At 45.3% G+C, this 22369-nt stretch overlaps 1 protein-coding gene across 1 annotated transcript in view; it reads left to right on the forward strand.

Moving 5' to 3' along the window:
• Positions 1-22369, forward strand: part of NGFR (nerve growth factor receptor) — a 150406-nt gene that overhangs the window by 110461 nt on the left and 17576 nt on the right. Inside the window, exon 4 of the mRNA XM_068263390.1 lies at positions 21137-21353. Within this exon, the coding sequence (XP_068119491.1) occupies positions 21137-21353 (217 nt within the window). The remainder of the gene's footprint in view (positions 1-21136; positions 21354-22369) is intronic.

The raw sequence follows: 22369 nt of genomic DNA on the forward strand, positions 1-22369 counted from the left end.
CCTGTGTCCTTCAGTCTCCATTCCCGAACCCTGGCGCCCGTTCTCCGTGACCCGGCCAGGTTAGCCATTGCCCAGGGCCCCACGTTGGCTAGAAATGGCCCTGCTTAGTTGACATATCAGGAATGTAATCAGGGGAGTTGCTGAAGTTTTGAGGCTTCTGTGGGAACCACAAAACCACTTTTCAGCAAATCTGCGAACATCCAGTACCTTGGGCTGAAGCCACCGGAGGCTGGAACATCGGTGCCAAACTCCTCCATACACACCCTATTCTAGAATTCATCCTCGATGTTTGGGCTTTTAGGTGGCGACGATCTCCGCACACATTTGATGAAAACCGTATGCTTCTCTGAAGATGCTAAATATTGGGCTACAAACATATGAAGGGGCCACTTAGCACGTGGAGCTGTTACGTTTTGGACAGCTCAATCGCTGCGATGAAATCTTGGCCTAGACTTTTACATATTTTGATCCGGCTCCCTTACTAGTATGCCAGAAATATCTGGGACGCTGTTTGTTTAATAAAAACACTGGATGTCCCAGAAATCACAAGACAGGTTATTTGCGATGCTAGAGAAAGGATTCATATGAAACGTCGCGGCTGGGATGCCAGGAACAACGAAACTCAATAACAGTGATGATAGAGGAATTTTTTTGTGGGGACTTAATGCAGACATTTTATTGATTTAAAGGTCTCTTGGTTTTGGGTGGATGCCATGCAAGCCTCCCCAAGTAGCTTATATTCACTGCACTGTCCCAAACGGCTGAAATTGGCTCTTCAGGTAGAACCACGGGGCGAGGTCACATGTCAGAATGACAAAGCTCGACTAGCAATGCTCATATTAATTCACTCTTGAAGGGAACCTGAACCAAGTAAAATTATTTAGTATCAACACATGATGTACCTGCAAATAAATATTACATACAGTACTTACCTTGCCGTCAGCAGGCACATGCAGAGGGGGGGGCTCTGGGTGCCCAAGTACCCCCCTTTTAAAGTACCCATAAAAAGGCCCCTTTGGTTTTAAAAAATAAGTCTGAACCCGGGCCGCGATAAGCCCAACGCACACGGGAAGCCCGTCCACCACCCGCAGGAAGCTCCTCCCCCATCAAGGACACTTTGGAGTAAAGAGGTCACATACAGGATTCTGGTGTAACCATCCCTGCAGCTGCGTGGGAGCAGATTAGATGGTGTCTCCTTAACAGCAGTGGCCTCTCCCTCCCCCACCTCCAGCATTCATAGTGACTTATCCCTTAACCTTGCACCCACAGTGACCTCTCCCTTCACCTAGTACCCATACTACCCTCTCCCTCCCCCGCATTAGCACTGCAGTGATCCCGCCTCCCACAGTGACCTCTCCCTCCCTCAGTGGCACCCTTCTTGTCCCCAGCAGCACCCATAGTGATCTCCCTCAGCACTTAAACTGACCTCTCCCTCCTCCAGCACCCCCAGTGACCTCTCCCTCCCCAGTCCCCCCAATTATTTCCCCTTCCTGCAGCACCCACACTGACCACAACTTCTCCCAACATCCACCCACACTCCTTTCCTCCATAGTTGGCACCCAGTACTCACACTCACATGACACTAAGTACCCGCACCCAGATTTAACATTGCACCCAGCACTTACACCTGCACACAGCCTCCACTTGGCACCCACTATCTGCACCAAGCACCCACTTAACCAGGACCCGCACCCAAAGTTCCTGCATTGAAAACCCACATGACACCCAATGCCCACACGTAGTCAGCATCCAGTACATGCATGGCACCAAGTATTCGCACCCATGTCACACCCAGTACCTGCACCCACATGGCATCCAGTACACGCATCCAGATCTCACATGGCACTAAGTACTTGGAGGAGGGGGGGAGGGGGTACTGGAGTGCGCGAAGAAAGTTCAGAAGGTTGACAGCTGAGGGAAAGAAGCTGTTCCTATGTCTTAAGGTGGTGGTGGAGATGGACCAATACCCAATACCGATGATCTTCTCTGCTGATATGATGACCCTCTGTAGTTTGTATCTGTTGTTGGCGGTGGAGCCAGTATACCAGACCAGGATGGAAGAGTAGAGGACAGATTTAATTGTGGCCGAGTAGAAGCTCTAATTCAAGCAGTACTTAAATTACAGTCTCTTACTCTAATTTAAGCAGTACTAGGGCTTGGAGAACTAGGGTTAGAGTTAGGCCCCATTTACACGTAATCAGTTGGTAGACCCAGAAGCTCCTGGGTCATACTGAAGTTCTTCAGTTGACGGAGGGTTTTCCTCTGGGTGGAGGCGGTGTTGGCGTTCCAACTCAGGTCGTTGGAGATGGTTATACCCAGGAGGCAGACACAGGAAACTCTTTCAACTTCCGTGCCGTTGGAGATGGGGTAGAGGCGTTCTTCCTAAACTCAATGATCATCTCAACGTTTGTTCCGGTGTACCGTCCCCTTCTCCCTACACCAGTGGCAAGTTCTATTGAACCTGCTGGTGATATGCCTGCTCTTCATTTTTGGTATTGAGGCCAAATATTCTGGTGTCCTCAGCGACATCATGCTCCTAACTCTAAACCCAATTCTCCTAACCATCATTCTCCTAACTTTGATTCAACTTACCATCATTCTCCCACCTCTAACACCAATTCTCCTAGCCATCATCTTTATCCTAACTCTATACCCATTTCTTCTAATCATCATTCTCCTAACACCAAACCTAATTCCCACAATCATCATTCTCCTAACACTATCCCTAATTCTCCTAACCATCATTCTCCTAACGCTAACCTTCATTCCTGAACCCTAAGGCCCCATTTATACGTAATCAGTTGCTCACAGTAACAACTGAAAGGAAAACCAATTTTCAAATTTTCAAAGTAATGCCCATGTTTCCCTATGGCTCAGTTCCCACTATACGCGTTTAACTGAAAGATTTTTCATAATGCACTGCTGTGGAGAAAAAACTCTAACCCTAGTTCTCCAAGCCATAATACTGCTTAAGTTAGAGTAAGAGTTACAATTAGGAGACTTTGTATTTTTTAGAACATTTAAATGATTTTGAACTCCTCCTGGTTCTGTGACATCACAGTGCCTGAACAGAAGACCATATCAATCAATCAGATGCCCATCTTTTGGCTACCTGACCAGTGAACTAAACTGTAATCGCTAATGGCTGCTGCAGGGTCTATATCTTCTTTGCACATTGTATTTTTTGATAGAGCTGGGCAGAGCCGGGACAAGGTCCTCCAGCACCCAAGGCTGAGACACCAAAGTGCGCCCCCCCATCCCTCCCACCCCAGCCATCACACACTGATTGCTATAGACTAAGAGGCGCCACAGGGCCCACAACCTCCCCAACACCTTAATATCTAGTTATCTGGCTTGCAGTCACAGCTATGTATCCCCTTTTCTTATTTCTCTCTGCTTCAAACACAATTAGGAATGACAGCTGAATGAATTCTGCGCCCCCTCCTACACTGCGCCCTGAGGCTGGAGCCTCTCCAGCCTATGCCTCGGCCCGGCCCTGGAGCTGGGTGATATTTGTAAGCCTAAAATGGTAACTGTCCACGAAGCGTTTTTATAAATATATATATATATTTGATTATATATACATAGGGTAATTTATACAGCTAATGGACTCCATCTTGGCAGATGAGGCGCACACGGGCAGCGATCATCCACCCCTGTGGATGTTGTCTGTACTCTAAGCCCTGACATACACTTGCCATGACATAATATCCACACCAACCATCACGCTAATAGATCATTGTAATGCCCCTCATCATAACGTCAGTGAGTCATTGTTCTAATTGCTCACAGTGACCTTATTGTGTGACACAGCTAAGACAGGAAACAGGCCCTGGGCATCCTCTGCTACAACAGGGCCTCCTCTGTCCTATCCATCTCTGCGCAGAGCACAGACCTCTGCAGGGCATCTTGTCTGCAGCGACAGCCCGCCAGAGTCTGGAGAAGATTTGTGGTTTTATTCGGCAGAGGAATATAATAATGGAGGCCTCGCATGTACCGTTTGATGTTTGAAGCATTGCTGTACAAGCCATATTAGGCCTGATTTCTGAGAAAAATAGCAGATCTGGCCTATGGCAAAATAAATCAGTTTTATCTTTCATCAGAGTCCGGCAAAAGGCTAAAATTTAAAAGAGGCAGCAGAGCTAGTGCTGACTAGTTCAGCACTGCAATGCATGCCAAAGCAGCTGGAACTGCTCTGCTATTTCTTGCAGAAAAGGTTGTCTCTTATATCAGAGCACTGAATTGGCCCTTCTTCTTCTAGCCAGTCAAAGCTTTTCCTGTCCTTCCCTGCCCATAACTGACTTACCGCTCAATCAATTCTGATTGTGTCCCCTAAAGAGATCTTAATGTGCCCATACACTGTGAGATTATCCCCAGGAGATTCAATCAATGTTATCCAATCTGCCAAAGATCAATACCCCAACATGCTGCCTCCATACTGTAACACCACTAAGGCCTCAATTCACTAAGATCATGCTGGAGATAATGGCCTCAATTCACTAAGCTTATCTCCTGTCTTTAAAGGACTTACGAGGCCAACGGAGGAAAAAAAGTGAATTACCTGTATCGTCGTTTCAGGCACGGAGGACGCCGTCCGCGCCCTCCGTGCCGATCCGCCGGGTCCCCCCGCTCATTATCCCCCCTAGCCGGCTCCCGACCCCACGGCCCGGCTCGGGCTCTCCTGTCTCACGAAAGATGGCCGCTTCCTCTGGCTGCGGCTGCGCAGTCCGCCTGGCCGCGAGTGCGGATCGGGGGGGGGGGGGGGTTGGCCCTAGAGCTGCGCAGCCGCACTCGCGGACAGGCGGACTGCGCAGCCGCGGCCAGAGGAAGCGGCCATCTTTCGTGAGGCAGGAGAGCCCGACCCGGGCCGTGGGGTCAGGAGCCGGCCTGGAGGGATAATGAGCGGGGGGACCCGGCGGATCGGCACGGAGGGCTCGGACGGTGTCCTCCGTACCTGAAACGACGATACAGGTAATTCACTTTTTTTCCTCCCTTGGCCTCGTAAGTCCTTTAATAACGTTTCTAGAGTTATTACCATGGTGATAAGGCATATAAAAGAGAAAACCTACCACCACACAGTGAGAGAGTTATCTTATCTCTTCATTCCTTTAGTTACCTCCTCTATAGTGAAATTACCTCCTCTGTAGTTATTTTACCTCCTCTGTAGTTAAAGAGAACCCGAGGCGGGGTTCTAACAACAAAATCCCCATACAGAGGCTGGGTCTGCCTATAGAGCCCAGCCTCTGTTGCTATTTAGATACCCCCTAAATCCCCCCTGCGCTCAGCGAGACCCGATAAATCACAGCCGCGCTGTGCGCGCTGTGTCTACCTCCTCCTGTCAGTCTCGGCTGCTCCCCCGCCTCCTGCATCGTTCCGGTCCCGCCCGCGTCCCTTCCCTCCAATCAGCGGGGAGGGAAGGGTCGTGGGCGGGGACCGGAGCGATGCAGGAGGCGGGGGAGAGCGGAGACTGGAATTATGGAGGTAAATACAGCCCGCTGCGACACGCTCTGTGTCGGCAGCGCGGCTCTGAATTATGGGGTCTCGCAGAGTGCAGGGGGGCTTAGGGGGAATCTAAATAGCAACAGAGGCTGGGCTCTATAGGCAGACCAAGCCTCTGAATGGGGATTTTGTTGTTAGAACCCCGTCTCGGGTTCTCTTTAAGTTACCCCCTCTGTAGTTATTTTCACATACAACAGCCTGTCTTTAACTTTATAATTCTGGAGTTATTTTAAGGATTGAAGAGTTAACTTTAGAGATCTCACCTTAACTTAAAGACAGAAGAGTTAACTTTAGGTTTGCCTGAGGTAAAATGTTTCCTGAATACTACATGCCTTATCCCCATGGTGATAACTCTAGAAACGTTATTAAAGACAGGAGATAAGCTTAGTGAATTGATAGGCCATTAATGTCACTTAGTATGGGCACCAGGAGATGACTGAAGCACACAGGAAGGAGAATAATGGTTGGACAGCTGAGTGTGATCCCACTAATACTTTGCAGAGGGCCCGTGCTGGAGTGGGATAGCTGGAGGGAGGCCGGGGGGCATCACCAGCTGGCTGTACTGATGATTTTAATAGATTTTATGAAGAAATACATTATCAATATGCAGTGTGCGGCAGCTATAGATCCCTCATTGATCAGATGTCGGTCACATGGACATCTATCTTTTGGGCATGTCGGGAGAAAGTGTGCCAAACTACGGCACGCTTTAGAAGTTATTGGCAGCTTAATGCTTACAAAACCTGTCCTTTAACACCCTTCCCATACCACGTGTGGATCAGGATTGCTCAAATATCTGTGACCTGTTATCTACAATGAGGTCTGCTTGCTGCTGTCTATAGTCCATTCCCTTTCAACCTTTCATCCCACAACAAGATCTCTGATCATCAGACCTGACATAAAGATCCCAGATATGTGAGCAATCCTGAGGCGGCTGTCAGACTAAAAGGCCAAACCACTGATGATTTACAGCAGTGTGAGCATACAGACAGTTGTTAATGTGGACTTGCTTGCGGGCAATAGGGAGCAAGGCAAAGGCTAATAAAAGTGAAATGGTAAGATAATAGATTTGGCACTCTGGGTGATCCAACTGTGAAGCTAGAGGGTTCTCAGACCTTTTCAGGAGAGCCTAATCAGTATGAATTGTAGAAAGGTCTCAGTGTTTCACTTAGTAGTTTTACACTCCTGGAACACCAAGGTGGTAACCAGAGAGAGGCCAGGAGCCCAATCGTACAGCACCATTAGTTTAGGGGTAAATGTAAGTATATTTGTGATGCCTGTGCACTAGACACTTAGCAAAACAGCACTCGACTAGTCGGGGAAAGCCAAAGGTCATACACGTATCAGAATTTGAATTACCAGAGGTCAGACAAAATCAGAGTCGTTTTTACTTATCAGGCCGAGGTCAGAACCGAGCAGATGACTGTCGTACAGGAAGGGTAAAGCAGAGACAGAATTGTTAAGCAGGCCGAGGTCAGAACAGAGTATCAGATGACTGTAGTACAGCAAGGATGAGACTAATCAAAGTGAAGGGCACGCCGGGTCATACACAGATTAACAACCTAGAGAATATACTAATACTGTATATATATATATATATATATATATATATATATATATATATATATATATATATATATATATATATATATATATATATCTGATCTAACTAGAGTACATATATATTTGGCAGTGTCTGCATATATATATATATATATATATATATAGCCCTGAAAACTTGCTGACTAGGCACAATAGCAAGGCAAGGTCCAGCACTCAGCGAACTGATAGCTATAACGGACACTGGACAACTGACAAGTCAGGACTGAATATAGAAATGTGGTAACAAAGCCCTGCCCCCTGGAACTTGCAGCCAATCAGCGGTGCTCTAGGGGGAGCCGGTGTCAGCTGACTCTACATCAGCCGACACCCCTCACACTCGGCCCTGGATCGTGCGCACCTGCCTGGGGAGGCAGCCGGGATGGCTGCGCCGATCCACGTCCACAGGGGAGCTGGGGATGCCGCAAGAGAAAGAAGAAGCAAGTGGCTTCTGTCGCTGCCCTGATACGCCGGCTGATCTGCCGGCGTCAGGTAAATTTGTAACAATATTTTATACTCACAAGGATGGGTTGCAGAACACTGTATGCGCTTGCGGGTAATAAACCACCCCTGCTCGGCTTTCCAGGCCGTGCCTGCTGCTGGATGGTCGCTCTCCTAAATATAGTTTGGGATTAAAACTATTACCTCCAAAGGAGGTCTTGACTGGAAATCTGTGGGTATGGAGGCACTCTGAGTATTAGTTAGATATGTCACATCGGTCCTAACTGCCTCCTGATCAATAAAACAATCATAATCCATATTGGAAATTTGTGGGGAAGGAGTCGCCCACAGTATTTACCACTTCAGCCTTCAATGTCGTTTCACCTTATGCATCCGAGCAACTTTCACCTCCCATTCATTCGCCAATAACTTTATCACTACTTATCACAATTAATTGATCTATATCTTGTTTTTTTCCGCCCGACCAATTAAGCTTTCTTTGGGTGGAACATTTTGCTAAGAATTATTTTTTTCTAAATGCATTTTAATGGGAATATTAAGAAAAAAAATTGAAAAAATGCATTATTTCTCAGTTTTCAGCCATTATAGCTTTAAAATAATACACGCTACCATAATTAAAACCCTTGTATTTGCCCATTTGTCTCGGTTATTACACCATTTAGATCAGGGGTCTCAAACTCGCGGCCCGCGGGCCATTTGCGGCCCTCGGTACAATATTTTGTGGCCCGCGCCGGCAAAAGCAAAAGAGACACGGAAGCGAACTATTTTACCTTATAGTTCGCTTCAGTGCTCCCAAGTAATCCGCTGCATCCCCGCCGCTAAATGAGGGCTGCAGAGCCCCCAAATCCCCCAGGCAAACATCCACGACTGCGCTGAGGGGCAGAGCTTCCAGCTGTAGCTCTGCCCCTCCTGACGTCAATCTCCGCACGGATCGCCACCTCTCCCCGCCCCTCTCTGTGAAGGAAGAGTGAGAGGGGCGGGCAGAGGTGGCGATCTGCTGTCATTGACGTCAGGAGGGGCAGAGCTGAAGCTGAAAGCTCTGCCCCTTCCAGGAAATGCCGGCGGATTGCCCCCGGGCGACTCGTTTTGCGGCGGGGACACGGCGGATTACTTGTAATGGGAACACTGAAGCGAACTATAAGGTAGGACACTTCATGTTCAGAAGAAATAATTAAAACTGTTCATAATGACATTTGAGGACTTTTTTTGTGAAATCCCTTATGCGGCCCAGCCTCATCCTGACTTTGCCTCCTGCGGCCCCCAGGTAAATTGAGTTTGAGACCCCTGATTTAGATTATGTCCCTATCACAATGTATGGTGCCAATACTTTATTTGGAAATAAAGGTGCATTTTTCAATTTGCGTTTATCACTATTTACAAGCTTATTTAAAAAATTATAGTAATATACTCTCTTGACATGCATATTAAAAAAGTTCAGACCCTTAGGTAACTATTTATGTTGTTTTGGTTTTTTAAGTCAAAATTTTATTTGGGTTTTTTTGGAGTGGGGAAGTAAACAGGTAATTTTAAATGTAATGGATTGTGTATATTTCAAAAGAAAATGTATGTAGATGTAGTTTAATTTTTTGGTATTTCATCCTGCAAGCGAGAGCTCTCGCTTACAGGACTTGAAGGGATGACGTGAAACATAGAAAAATCGTGGCTTTTCAGAGAAGACGTTGTTTTTTCTTATGGAGACATAGATCAATGAATGGAAACTGTGTTCACATTCATTGATCTCCGGGGCAGCGGAGGGCGGCGGGAGCGCGATCGGGTCAGCTGCAGCAAGGCAGGCTATCTGGACGGATATATCCGTTCAGTTAGGCCTAAGTGGTTAAATAATAGTTTTCTATTGGCATAATAAAGAGAGGTATCCTCTTACCACTCCAAAAGATGGGACACCAGTTCAACTGGAAATTTTTTATACAAAACACAGATAGACAACGCATTTCATGGGTATTTGCCCACTTCCTTAGGTCAATGCACAGTGCCTTTAGACGGGCCCATACTCTATACACACTGTTACAAGGCACTGTGCATTGACCTGAGGAAGCGGACTAGTACCTGTGAGACGCGTTATCTATCTGTGTTTTGTATAAAAAAAAAAATAATAATTCCAGTTAAATTGGTGTCCTATCTTCTGGAGAGGTAAGAGAATACCTCTCATTATTATGATTTTTATACCAATAGAAAACAATTATTTAACCACTTTAGAATCCATGGTACGCATATCCACGCCCCTTTAAACTGCACGTGCGGATCAGGGGGGTAGATATGCGTACTGCTGCCTTACCGTCGCGTTCACCATCCCTGCGCTGTTTACTGTCGATCCACCATCGCAGCCCCCTCCATCTGTTATCAGGATGTGAGAATCTTTTGATTCTCAATCCCGATCACTGTTCCCGTGTCTGTAGAGAGCTTGTAAACATCACACAAGCTCTCAGACCCGAACACGGTGGGCTGTGATCTATTAATAGAAACACGGTCTCAGTAGCACCATCTTGTGGCCAAAAAGTAAAATACACCTATTTATGCCACTATACTGTTTTACATAGAAAGTTTATTATTTGTTTTATTTTATTTTATTACTTTTAACTCCTTCCAACCCTGCCCCACAGTTATAGAAATAAAACACTTGTTAAAAAAAATAAAAAAAATTACATCATTTAATTTTTTTTACATAAATAGTTACCTTAGGGACTTTTCTAATACGGATGTCAGAGTATATCACTGTTAATTTTGAAAAAAAAGTTCTTGTAATAAGTGAAAAAGTATTAAAATTCCCTAAATGGAAAAATGCTCCTTTATTTCCAGATAACATTGTATCACCATACATTGTACTAGGGACACAATTTAAATGTTAAACCAGACAAATAGGCAAATAAAATGTGTGGGTTTTATGTACCAAAGCACATTTTATTTTAAAACTATAATGGCTGAAAACTGAGAACTAATCATTTTTTTTTTCTTTTTTTCCCTTATTATTCCTTTTACAATGCATATAAAATAAAATAATTCATAACAAAAACTACCACCCAAAGGAAGCATAATTTGTGACGAAAAAAACTATATATAGATAATTTCAGTGTGATAAGTAACAATAAAGTTATCGCTGAATGAATGGGAGGAGCGCTGGAATGTGAAAGTTGTTTTGGTTTTTAAGGGAAAAAACCTGTGATCCTGAAGTGGTTAATACTGTAGGCACCTCCTTCCCCACACATTTCCAATATGGATTATGATTGCTTTATTGATCAGGAGGCAGTTAGGATCGAGGTAACATATCTAATTACCTTATTTTTTAAATGAAAGAAAGAATTTGATTGGTTACTGAGCACAACAGCTTCACTTGTGTTTAAATGCTGTTTGCTGCGGTCTACATAAATCAACTTGATTGTACTTTATTCATCCTACAGCCATCCATCAGCTTCTGCAGCTGCCAAATCTTATTCCCAGAATCCTCATCAGCCCGCACCTGTAAATGCTTTACTTCCTGTCTCACGGATACATGCACCGAGCCTGAAGCCTAATGCTATGCAGTCCAAAATCTATAAATCTGCACATTTATTTGAATACAGTGTTTGAAGTGTGAAGTATGGCATCCCCTGCAAACCTCTGAATCTACAGGAACAAAAACCCCTGGGTAGCTGTCTGGATGTGTTTCTTAAAGAGACGCTGAAGTCTCATAAAATTTCGTTTTTTTTAAAAAAAATCTCTTTATTATCATTGCCCTAACTAAAACGCTGCATCCCCGCGGCTGAACACTAACTAAATCACCCCAAACTCCCCAGCAGAAATTCTAGACTTTCTTGGTCTTGGATTTTGCTGCTGGAAGAGGCAGAGCTTTCAGCTGCAGCTCTGCCTCCATGTGCGTCAATTCGCGCATATCTCCGCCTCTCCCCCGCCCCTCTCAGTGAAATAAGACTAAGAGGGGTGGGGAGAGGCGGCAATCAGCGCTGATAGACGCATGTAGAGGCAGAGCTGCAGCTAAAAGCTCTGCCTCTTCACAGAAGCGCTCCCTGCAGACCGCAGTGTGCCCAGGGAGTTTGGGGGGATTCAGTTAGTGTGCAGCGGCGGGGATGCGTTTTAGTTAGGGCAATAATGATAACGAAATTTTTGAAGAGAATGGGAAACGCATTTTAAAAAATGCTGGCTCGCCCGGTAGCAGTATTTGACTAAATTAGTCAAATACTGCTTTGCCTGGCCGAAGGAGGCTTCAGAAGTCTTCAGGGAGCCCAAGTGCTCCTGAAGAAGGGCGGCCCTGTACTGCACCTGCACAAGTACGCTCTCTTGCACGCTCACGCCTGTGCAGTATGGAGCCGCACGTCTTCGGGAGGACACGGCTCCAGAAGACTTCCAAATACCCTTTTGACGAGGGATTGAAATGGGGGGGAGCCAGCACAGGATAGAGAGCACAGAGAGGAGATGGAAGGCTCTATACAACCCAGAGCCTTCCCTCTCCTTAGGTAAGTATTTGCTTCATTTTTTTTTAAATGCGGTTCCCATTCACTTTAAAATAAAAACCTGAATTTTGAGATTTCAGAGTCTCTTTAAAGCCTAAAAGGATGGACAGTAGAGTCCCCAGTATCTGCCACAAGCGGGGGATCGCTTGAAGCCGGATACATGTGCTTGCCGGTTGTTTGAGCAACCAGCCTTAACTGCACAAACCTCCCTACCAAATAATCACCCTCCGGAGACGTCTTGCAGCCTTCCTCTTGCTCCTAGCAGACTCCAAATGGCTTTCCGGCTTCCCCCATGCACGGAAGGCGGCATTTCACCTGACGTGCATCGTGTCACGTGACATGCTGGGATACGTGCGGGGACACAGGAAGCCACTAGGAGCCCGCTAGGAGAAAGAGGAAGGCTGAAAGGCATTGCCGGAGGCATGGTGAGTATCTAAAAGGATACAAACACCCCAAAAGCAAAGTACCCTTATCTCTCAGGCATGCTGGTTAGTTGAGAGTTTTGGTTGCCCATGGAATTTCTAATATTTGCTATATATACTGTAAATATATATATATATATATATATATATATATATATATATATATATATATATACTGTATATAAATCAATAAATCTTAGGGTTGTGTTTCTAATGCTGAATACACACAATGCAGTTTCCAATCGACAGGAATCGGGTGATTATTTCCGACATGTCCGATCTGCTCCTGCTCGATAACGGGATACATTTTCTAAAGTTATCACAGGAAAATCGATCTTGTTATTGATCAGAAGCAGTTTGCACATGTACACGCGATGCAAAGTTCTGTCAGATTACCCGTCGATCGGATGGGAATTTGCAGGAAGTTTTATAGATAACTATGGGTGGGTACTTGGCAATGTGAACTTTTTAGCAGCATATAGTAAAAAAGGCCCGCCCCTTAACCTCTAGTTGACCGCCTAACGCCGATCGGCGTAAAGTCCTGGGGCTCTGCTTTGCAGGAGATCGCGCGCAGGCTGCGCGCGCATCTCCTGCTTGGTGGGCGGAGCTGAGCTGTCTAAATACTGGTACAGTGCAGCGATCAGCAGCAACGCTGTACTGGGGACAGCCTTGGAGCCACAGGAGTGATCGGCTGTCATAGGCTGAAGCCTATGACAGCTGATCATGGGGATTAGCTGGCGAGAGGAGGGAGGGGGGTATACAATAGATAAAAAAAGCACACTTTTTATTTAAAAAAAACAAACAAATGCAAATAAACAAACATTTGGGGGGCGACCAGACCCCACCAACAGAGAGGGGGGGGGATCATTTGTGTGCTGTGTCGTGTGGCCCTGCAGCTTGGCCTTAAAGCCGCAGTGGCCAATTTATTGAAAAAATGCCTGGTCTTTAGGGGGGTTTAACACTGCGGTCCTCAAGTGGTTAAATAACTGGCGCCAGGCCAATGGGCACGTGCCGCAACTTTAAGTTATGTATGTAAGGGGGTAGCACCCGCACCCGCTGGATGTACATGTCCACACCCCACCAATCAACATCTGGTTGAGCATGTTGCATTCTCTGCATTGTCGCTGACCCCATTGAGAACCGCTAGTTGTCCTGATATAGGGATTTCTCAGGATGATGTACTTGTTGTGCATGTTTTGGGTAATGCGGAGCACCGTTCATTTTGGTGCTAGCACAGGAATTCAGATGTACTGTATAGCCGAGAGCTCTGCTGTCCTATATAATAATCCCTAACTGTCTCTGCGTCATCATTTGTCCCTGTGTCCGTGTGAAAACTGAATGGCGCATGTGCGCGCAGTTCAGCCGGCTCGCTCTGCGCTTTCCCTGTGGTTGCTAGGGCAACAGGGACGCACAGCGCAGAGCTGGGAGGTTGACGCAGGGAAGGAGGTGGAGGATGACGAGGCCAGGGGGACGAGCGTGTTTGTGCACGTGGTGGGCGGGTGCGTGCTGTGGTTGCGGTGAAAGACCTAGAGCCTGTTTTTAAACGGGCTAAGGTCACTAGTATGATGATAATTTCATAATTTTGGTAATTTCTCACTAGTCATCCCCTAATCCATCCCACCAAACAAAGAATTTCTTGCTGATGACTAACCTCAAGCTTACCCTGTATCCCCTTCCTGTTCTAATTTGACCCTCTCCCTCTAAAATTAACCCCTTCCTAATGACTAAATGTACCCTCTCCCTTTAAAATTAACTCCTTTCTGATGCCTAGTTTTATCATCCTTTTTCAATGTCAACCACTCCCTGACCACTAGCCCTACCTTTCACTTCCAAGGTTCACTTCTTTCAGGCTTAAAGGAAACCTGAGACCAGTAAAATACAAAGTGTATACATACCGGAAGCTTCCTCCAGCCCTCTACAGGCGGATTGGTCCCTTGCTGTCTTCCCAGGCCGCCTGGATCCTCTGCTAGGTAACCCGGTAATTCTGCCAGTCGGAGCGTACTGCGCACGTGCTGCTGCTGCCCTGCCATGTGTGCACTTCTCCATCGGGCTCCCGTCCCCTGGGAGAGTTCTGCACCTGCGCAGTATTATTCAGAACGCTCCTGGATGGTGGAGTGTGCACGGCTGGCCTGCACCTGCGCTGACTGGCGCCAACTGGCGGAATTACCGGGTCACCTAGATGAGGATCCAGGCAGCGTGGGAAGACAGCCAGGGATGGATTAGCATGAAGGGGGCTAGAGGAAGCCCCAGGTACAAATCATTTGTTTTATTTTACTGGTCTCCGGTACACTTTAAGCTACGTACACACTGAAAGATAGATCATGAGAAACGACAGATGAACGATAATTTCACGATTCAACTTTCGAGTTATTCACGCAACGTGATGTGAACAATGATAAACGATGGTGAGGTTCCGGAGACTTCGCGGACACACCGTTTAGTAACCGTTGATTGCTCTGTGCAATTTTCTGACTATGAACAATTATCTGCCGATGTGATCTGTCATAACTGTCATTTGAAACACCCGAGCATCGTCATTTTTCGAAATACATCTGCCTGATCTGTCATTTATCGGTAGTGTCAAACGATATTTGAACCCCATATGTATGAGCGTCTGAACTAAGCTAACTCTTCTTTATCGGCTAATCATTCTAATCTAACCCTAACAGTAATTTGTTTTTATCTCTACCTACAACACCAAATCCAACCTCTATTAACTGAAATCTTCAGTGCTGGCATTTCAGCTGTGTAATATTAGACCCCATCTGGCCATATACCCAAAGGTTGCACTGGTATGCCAATTAAACCCTCAGGATAAATCCCCTTCAGTTGTAATTAAATGCCTGGCTTCCAAATGAACAGTGCTGTAAATAACTGGTTTGGTGACAAAAATAGGAGGTAGGGGTTAAACTGCTCTTTCCACTGAAGCCACACCTCCATATTAACTGACCTGCTGACAGTCCTTTGCATGCAGTCACCTTTCTTTTTTATCACACCACTTTTAGGGGCTTAGATAAGGGGAGCAGTTTCAGATTAAAATGGGGCCTTAGGCAAAAATGTATGTGGGACCCATTACATTTTCATACTGTGATGACATGAGACTTATGAGCTCTACAGTCCCCGACTTGTGGGGCCCCTTAAGACAGTTTGAGCCCTGGGCATTTGCCCACTTTGACCCTTTGGTAGTACCAGCCTTGCTGCTGCAGTAGGTACTTGAAATGTTTCTATTGCAAACACGAAAGATAAAATAGGGCCCGAGACAACAATTAAGGTCGGGACCACTTACATTTTCACACTTGAATTACATCAGACTTATGAGCTCTACAGTCCCTGAATTGTGGGGCCCCTAAGAATCTTTAAGCTCTGGGAATATGCCAACTATGACCCTTTGGTAGTATTGGCCTTGCTGTTGCAGTAGGTACTTGACATGTTTCCATTGCAAAAACAAAAGGTAAGATGGGGCCCTAGACAACAATTAAGGTGGGACCACTTACATTTTTATACTTTAATTATATCAGAGTTGTGACCTCTACAGTCCCTAAAAAACTTGGGGCCCTGGGCATTTGCCCAATTTGACCCTTTGGGAGTACCACCTTTACTGCCGCAGTAGGTGCGTGACATGTTTTTATTGGAACAACTGAAGTTTTTTTGATAAAATGTTATGTGCATTGTGCAAAACCAAGACAACTCCTGGTCAATGAGTCCAATAGAGTATTCATGCAGCTAGACCATCTCGTAGCCAAGACAACTCCTGGTCAATGAGTCCAATAGAGTATTCATACTGCTAGACCGCGTACGTTAAAAAAGGGCGCCGGGAAAAAAGGGCGCACGGTTTTAAACGATAAGCATGAATAACGTTTAAAAAAAAATTGTGCTATATTTCATTAAAAAATAATGTTTTATAAAGTTATAAATCATTAAATAATGTGTATGAAATCGGCAATTGTAAAAACGTTAATCTTCCCTGTTTAAAAAGTGAAATTTATAATAACGTTTTATAAAACATTAATAAGAATGTTACTAAAGCTATACCTAACCCTACTCTCACACAGAACCCTCCCTGTACCTATCCCTAACCCCTAGACCCCCCTGGTGGTGCCTAAACCTAAGACCCCCCTGGTGGTGCCTAAACTTAAGACCCCCCTGGTGGTGCCTAAACCTAAGACCCCCCTGGTGGTGCCTAAACCTAAGACCCCCCTGGTGGTGCCTAAACCTAAGACCCTCCTGGTGGTGCCTAAACCGAAGACCCCCTGTGATGAGCATTAACAACGTTTTAAAAAATATTGTGCGGTTTTTCATTTAAAAATAATGTTTTTTAAAAAAAAATGTTTTACAATTTTTCGCATAAAAATAATGTTTTAAAAATATTGTACTGTTTTTCGTTTAAAAATAATGTGTAAAAAATTATAAATCATTAAATAATGTGTAATCATGAGAAGCAGTTATAAAACATTAAAAGTCTCCGGGCGCCGCTTTTAAAACGTTATTTTTCTCCGGCGCCCTTTTTTCCTGTTGGGCGCCCATTAAACGATATTTATTATGGGAGTGAATGGCGGCGCCCTTTTTGTCCACCTGCCTCATGCGCCCAAATTTCTTGCTTCCTGCTAGACCATCTCGTAGCCAAGACAACTCCTGGTCAATTAGTCCAATAGAGTATTCACGCCTCTAGACCAACTCGTAGCCTAGACAACTCCTGGTCAATGAGTCCAATAGAGTATTCACGCAGCTAGACCAACTCGTGGGCAAGACAACTCCTGGTCAATGAGTCCAATAGAGTATTCACCCCTCTAGACCAACTCGTAGCCAAGACAACTCCTGGTCAATAAGTCCAATAGAGTATTCAAGCAGCTAGACCAACTCGTAGCCAAGACAACTCCTGGTCAATGAGTCCAATAGAGTATTCACGCAGCTAGACCAACTCGTAGCCAAGATAACTCCTAGTCAATGAGTCCAATAGAGTATTCACGCAGCTAGACCAACTCGTAGCCAAGACAACTCCTGGTCAATGAGTCCAATAGAGTATTCACACAGCTAAACCAACTCGTAGGCAAGACAACTCCTGGTCAATGAGTCCAATAGAGTATTCACACAGCTAGACCAACTCGTAGCCAAGACAACTCCTGGTCAATGAGTCCAATAGAGTATTCACGCCTCTAGACCAACTCATAGCCAAGACTCCTCATGGTCAATGAGTCCAATAGAGTATTCAAGCAGCTAGACCAACTCGTAGCCAAGACAACTGCTGGTCAATGAGTCCAATAGAGTATTCCCGCAGCTAGACCAACTCGTAGCCAAGACAACTGCTGGTCAATGAGTCCAATAGAGTATTCACGCAGCTAGACCAACTCGTAGCCAAGACAACTCCCGGTCAATGAGTCCAATAGAGTATTCAAGCAGCTAGACCAACTCGTAGCCAAGACAACTCCCGGTCAATCGGTCTAATAGAGTATTCACGCAGCTAGACCAACTCGTAGCCAAGACACCTCATGGTCAATCGGTCTAATGGAGTATTCACGCAGCTAGACCAACTCGTAGCCAAGACAACTCCTGGTCAATGAGTCCAATAGAGTATTCACGCAGCTAGACCAACTCGTAGCCAAGACAACTCCTGGTCAATGAGTCCAATAGAGTATTCACGCAGCTAGACCAACTCGTAGCCAAGACAACTCCTGGTCAATGAGTCCAATAGAGTATTCACGCAGCTAGACCAACTCGTAGCCAAGACAACTCCTGGTCTATGAGTCCAATAGAGTAGTTACGCCTATAGACCAACTCGTAGCCAAGACAACTCCTGGTCAATGAGTCCAATAGAGTATTCATACTGCTAGACCAACTCGTAGCCAAGACAACTCCTGGTCAATGAGTCCAATAGAGTATTCACGCAGCTAGACCAACTCGTAGCCAAGACAACTCCTGGTCAATGAGTCCAATAGAGTATTCAAGCAGCTAGACCAACTCGTAGCCAAGACAACTCCTGGTCAATGAGTAAAATAGAGTATTCACGCAGCTAGACCAACTCGTAGCCAAGACAACTGCTGGTCAATGAGTCCAATAGAGTATTCACGCAGCTAGACCAACTTGTAGCCAAGACACCTCATGGTCAATGAGTCCAATAGAGTATTCAAGCAGCTAGACCAACTCGTAGCCAAGACAACTCCTGGTCTATGAGTCCAATAGAGTAGTTACGCCTATAGACAAACTCGTAGCCAAGACAACTCCTGGTCAATGAGTCCAATAGAGTATTCACGCAGCTAGAGCAACTCGTAGCCAAGACAACTCCTGGTCAATGAGTCCAATAGAGTATTCAAGCAGCTAGACCAACTCGTAGCCAAGACAACTCCTGGTCAATGAGTCCAATAGAGTATTCACGCAGCTAGACCAACTCGTAGCCAAGACAACTCCTGGTCAATGAGTCCAATAGAGTATTCAAGCAGCTAGACCAACTCGTAGCCAAGACAACTCCTGGTCAATGAGTCCAATAGAGTATTCACACAGCTAAACCAACTCGTAGCCAAGACAACTGCTGGTCAATGAGTCCAATAGAGTATTCACGCAGCTAGACCAACTCGTAGCCAAGACAACTCCTGGTCAATGAGTCCAATAGAGTATTCACGCAGCTAGACCAACTCGCGGGCAAAACAACTCCTGGTCAATGAGTCCAATAGAGTATTCATGCAGCTAGAACAACTCGTACCTAATCACAGCACCAAAATGCTAACCAAGCTAGCATAAGCACAAGCAAATGCAATGCAGATGGCACACACAAAATATCCAAACATTCTTCAAAGGTTTCATTAAAATATTTAAAAACTTTACAATCAGCTTTCTGCTTTGCTTAAGGCATACGCAGAAATAAGGAAAGACATAGATTTTCCCTCTAGAAATATTTGCAAATGTTGGCAGCCAGCCATCATCTTTGCTAAAGGCAAAGTTAATAAAACAACTACATTAAAACATATTCGTCATATTGGTGAGAATCATTCTTACAAACAACAAAGTTATTCTTCTGTAGATAAGCCATTCTCACTCATTAAAATGACTTAAAATTGTAACTGTATCCACAGTCAGATTTAGAACAGTATTGCTTTCATTGACGTTGTTTCATTAACAGTCTTTAGTGTGTTAGACATGCTAAGTGAAATTATGAACAAAATGTAGTGCTATTTTTGCATACTGCCTGTGCATGAAATCACATAAAATGTAAATCATTCAGAAATGCTTTTCGGCTGCTAGTAGAATGTTTTCCATGAGTTATTTAAATTGTAACTGTAGTGAAAACAACAATTAATAAAATTGCTTCTTTTTTACAAAACACATTTATAGATTATTAAGCCAGCAATTGTCCATTGTAAAATCATTCCTCTCCCTGATTTACATTCTGAAATGTATCACTAGTGGTGACCTCTTTAGTTCTGCCAGGTGATTTGTGTGGAATGTGCATTTACTGAGAGTTCTATGCACAGAGGGAGATGATGCTTGCTTGGCAGTTGGAAAAAGTTGTTATTTTTCCACAATGCAACAAGGTTCACTGCAGTAAATAGCTTGGGTGTTTTTTTTCCGGGGAGAGGGGAGGCGGGGCCAGGCCCCGGAAGTCGGGTGATGTAGGGACCTTGGGACGGCTTCATGGGACAAGGCTTATAAGGTAAATATAACTTTATTTTATAGCAAGGCTGCAGCATTTAGCCAACTAGTCTGAAAGTCCACTTTAAACTTCTGGCCACATCCAAAGAGGTGACAATATTATCTTTTGTTTACATTCCTTTTTTTTTTTTTGCTACAATTAGTATCCAACCAGCAGTGTGCTGATGCTGAACTGCACACATTGTAGAACCAGAGAGAGCTGAGAAGTGATCACTGGATACATTATAATAAATAAATATAGCAGCTATGCAGTAAAATCCAATGGCGGCTTTCAGAGCAGATAAACTACACTTTGGGAACTTGTAACTTGTAAACAGACAATATAACTTGTGCACAAAAGCAAATATAACTGTATGGGTAATAAAAAGTAGGAAAACACATTTTTATTGAATGTTTTGTCAGAGTTTTATTCCACTTTAAAGAGGCTCTGTAATAAAAAAAAAAAAGTTTCTCTGGGGGGGTACTCACCTGGGTAGAGTGAAGCCTCTGGATCCTATCAAGGCATCCCCCATCCTCCTCCTCCCCACGGTAGTCTCGCTGCAGCCCACTAAATGCACAGCCGACAATTTGTCAGGCTGTGCAATATTTATCTTTGCCTGTTCCAGTGGGGGCGCTGTTTCAGCTCTTGGCTCGGAAATAGGCAGAAATAGCCGATCTCTATCGTGTGCGCCCTACTGCACAGGAGACTTGCGCCTGCACGGTAGAGCGGACCCGACTGGGATCGGTTATTTCCGAGCGGAGAGGCGATACTGCGCCTGCACTGGAGCCGGGAAGGTAAATATTTACATCTCCGCTGTTCGGAGGGGAACAGCAAGACCGCTGTGGGACACAAGAGGACGGGGGAAGCCTCAATAGGATCAGGAGGCTTCCCCCACCCGAGGTGAGTACCCCCCAGGGAAGCTTTTTTATGTCCCAGATCCCCTTTAAGAATGGCACATTGATTAGGAAAACAGAGTGCAGCCACACTAATTTACTATAAAAGTTTATGAGTGACCTGTCTAGCACCCATGAAACATCATCAATATATTTTTCCTCTCCTTGTTTTTCCTTCAGATGCAAACCCGCGGTTCGCATCGGTGACTCCATCCTTGCAGGGTGCCGAGACAACCATTCAGGACACCACCGTGACCGACCCGGATTTAACCAGTGCTACGTCAGGAGGCTCAAAGATTATTCCCCCGAGTGGGGCTGCCGAGAACCTCATCCCTGTCTATTGTTCCATTTTGGCTGCGGTCATTGCTGGACTGGTAGCATTCATTGTTTTCAAACGGTAAGCCGGGAGTACTAATATATACAGGTATATGCAAAATGCACCAAAACTTGCACATTAGAGCATTTTCTCTGCACTTTCCATGGACAGTATTTGATTACTTTGTAATTGCATTTAAATAATATTGTTAACTAGTGTATGGGTTACTTGCTGTTGTTGGGGCAAGTGCCAGATTTTGGCGCTGCCTGGCCCATTTTTGTTTTGGGCTTCATTCCATCCTCCCCCCCACCCCCCTCCACACACACACACACCACTTCCAGATGCCTAACAAAGAGAGTAAAGATATAGCTGTATGAAATGAATGATTTCTAATCTGCCTTGCATATCCGGGTTTATTTGACCACCTCAATCCTCCCCAAGGGTTTATCCCTCAGCAGAGTTTCTTAGTATAGGCCAGGACTATTGGTCAGTGTTTCTCAAACCTGTCCTCATTACTCCCCATTGGTGCATGTTTTGCAGGCAGCCTCAGCTATGCACAGGTGGGGTAATTAGTGTCCCAGCTACATGGAATCCACCTAGCTGAGACACTAATTAGCCCACTTGTGCATAGGAGAGGTTGCCTGCAAAACATGCACTGTTGGGGAGTCACAAGGACAGGTTTGAGAAACACTGCTGTAGGTGAATGAGAGATAATTTAAAATTCCACTTTATTGTGCATTTTCTCAGATTAGGGCCAATGCTACCATAGAGGTGAAGGGGGTAATCGCCCCAGGACCCCCAAGTGCTGCTGGGCCTCGCAGGTCTCCCCTTGACGTTTGCTCCTCTGGGCCCCTGAAAATTTTTATCAGCATAGCAGCTCAACTGCCCACACTGCTCTTTACACTCTCCCAGTCTTCATCCGCGCTCACTGCCACTTCTTGACCATTACGCAATATAATGCGAAGGGTCACTGAGAAGATGTGACCCTACAAGGATGAAGATGAGAGTGCATGGACAGGAGCAGCGCGCCAGGACAGGTGAGTGGCTATGCTGACAAAACCGGTGCCTGGGCCCCAGGGAGTGCAGAAAAGTTGAGG

The sequence above is a fragment of the Hyperolius riggenbachi genome, chromosome 12, assembly GCF_040937935.1.
Source record: "Hyperolius riggenbachi isolate aHypRig1 chromosome 12, aHypRig1.pri, whole genome shotgun sequence".
Taxonomy (NCBI): Eukaryota; Metazoa; Chordata; class Amphibia; order Anura; family Hyperoliidae; genus Hyperolius; species Hyperolius riggenbachi.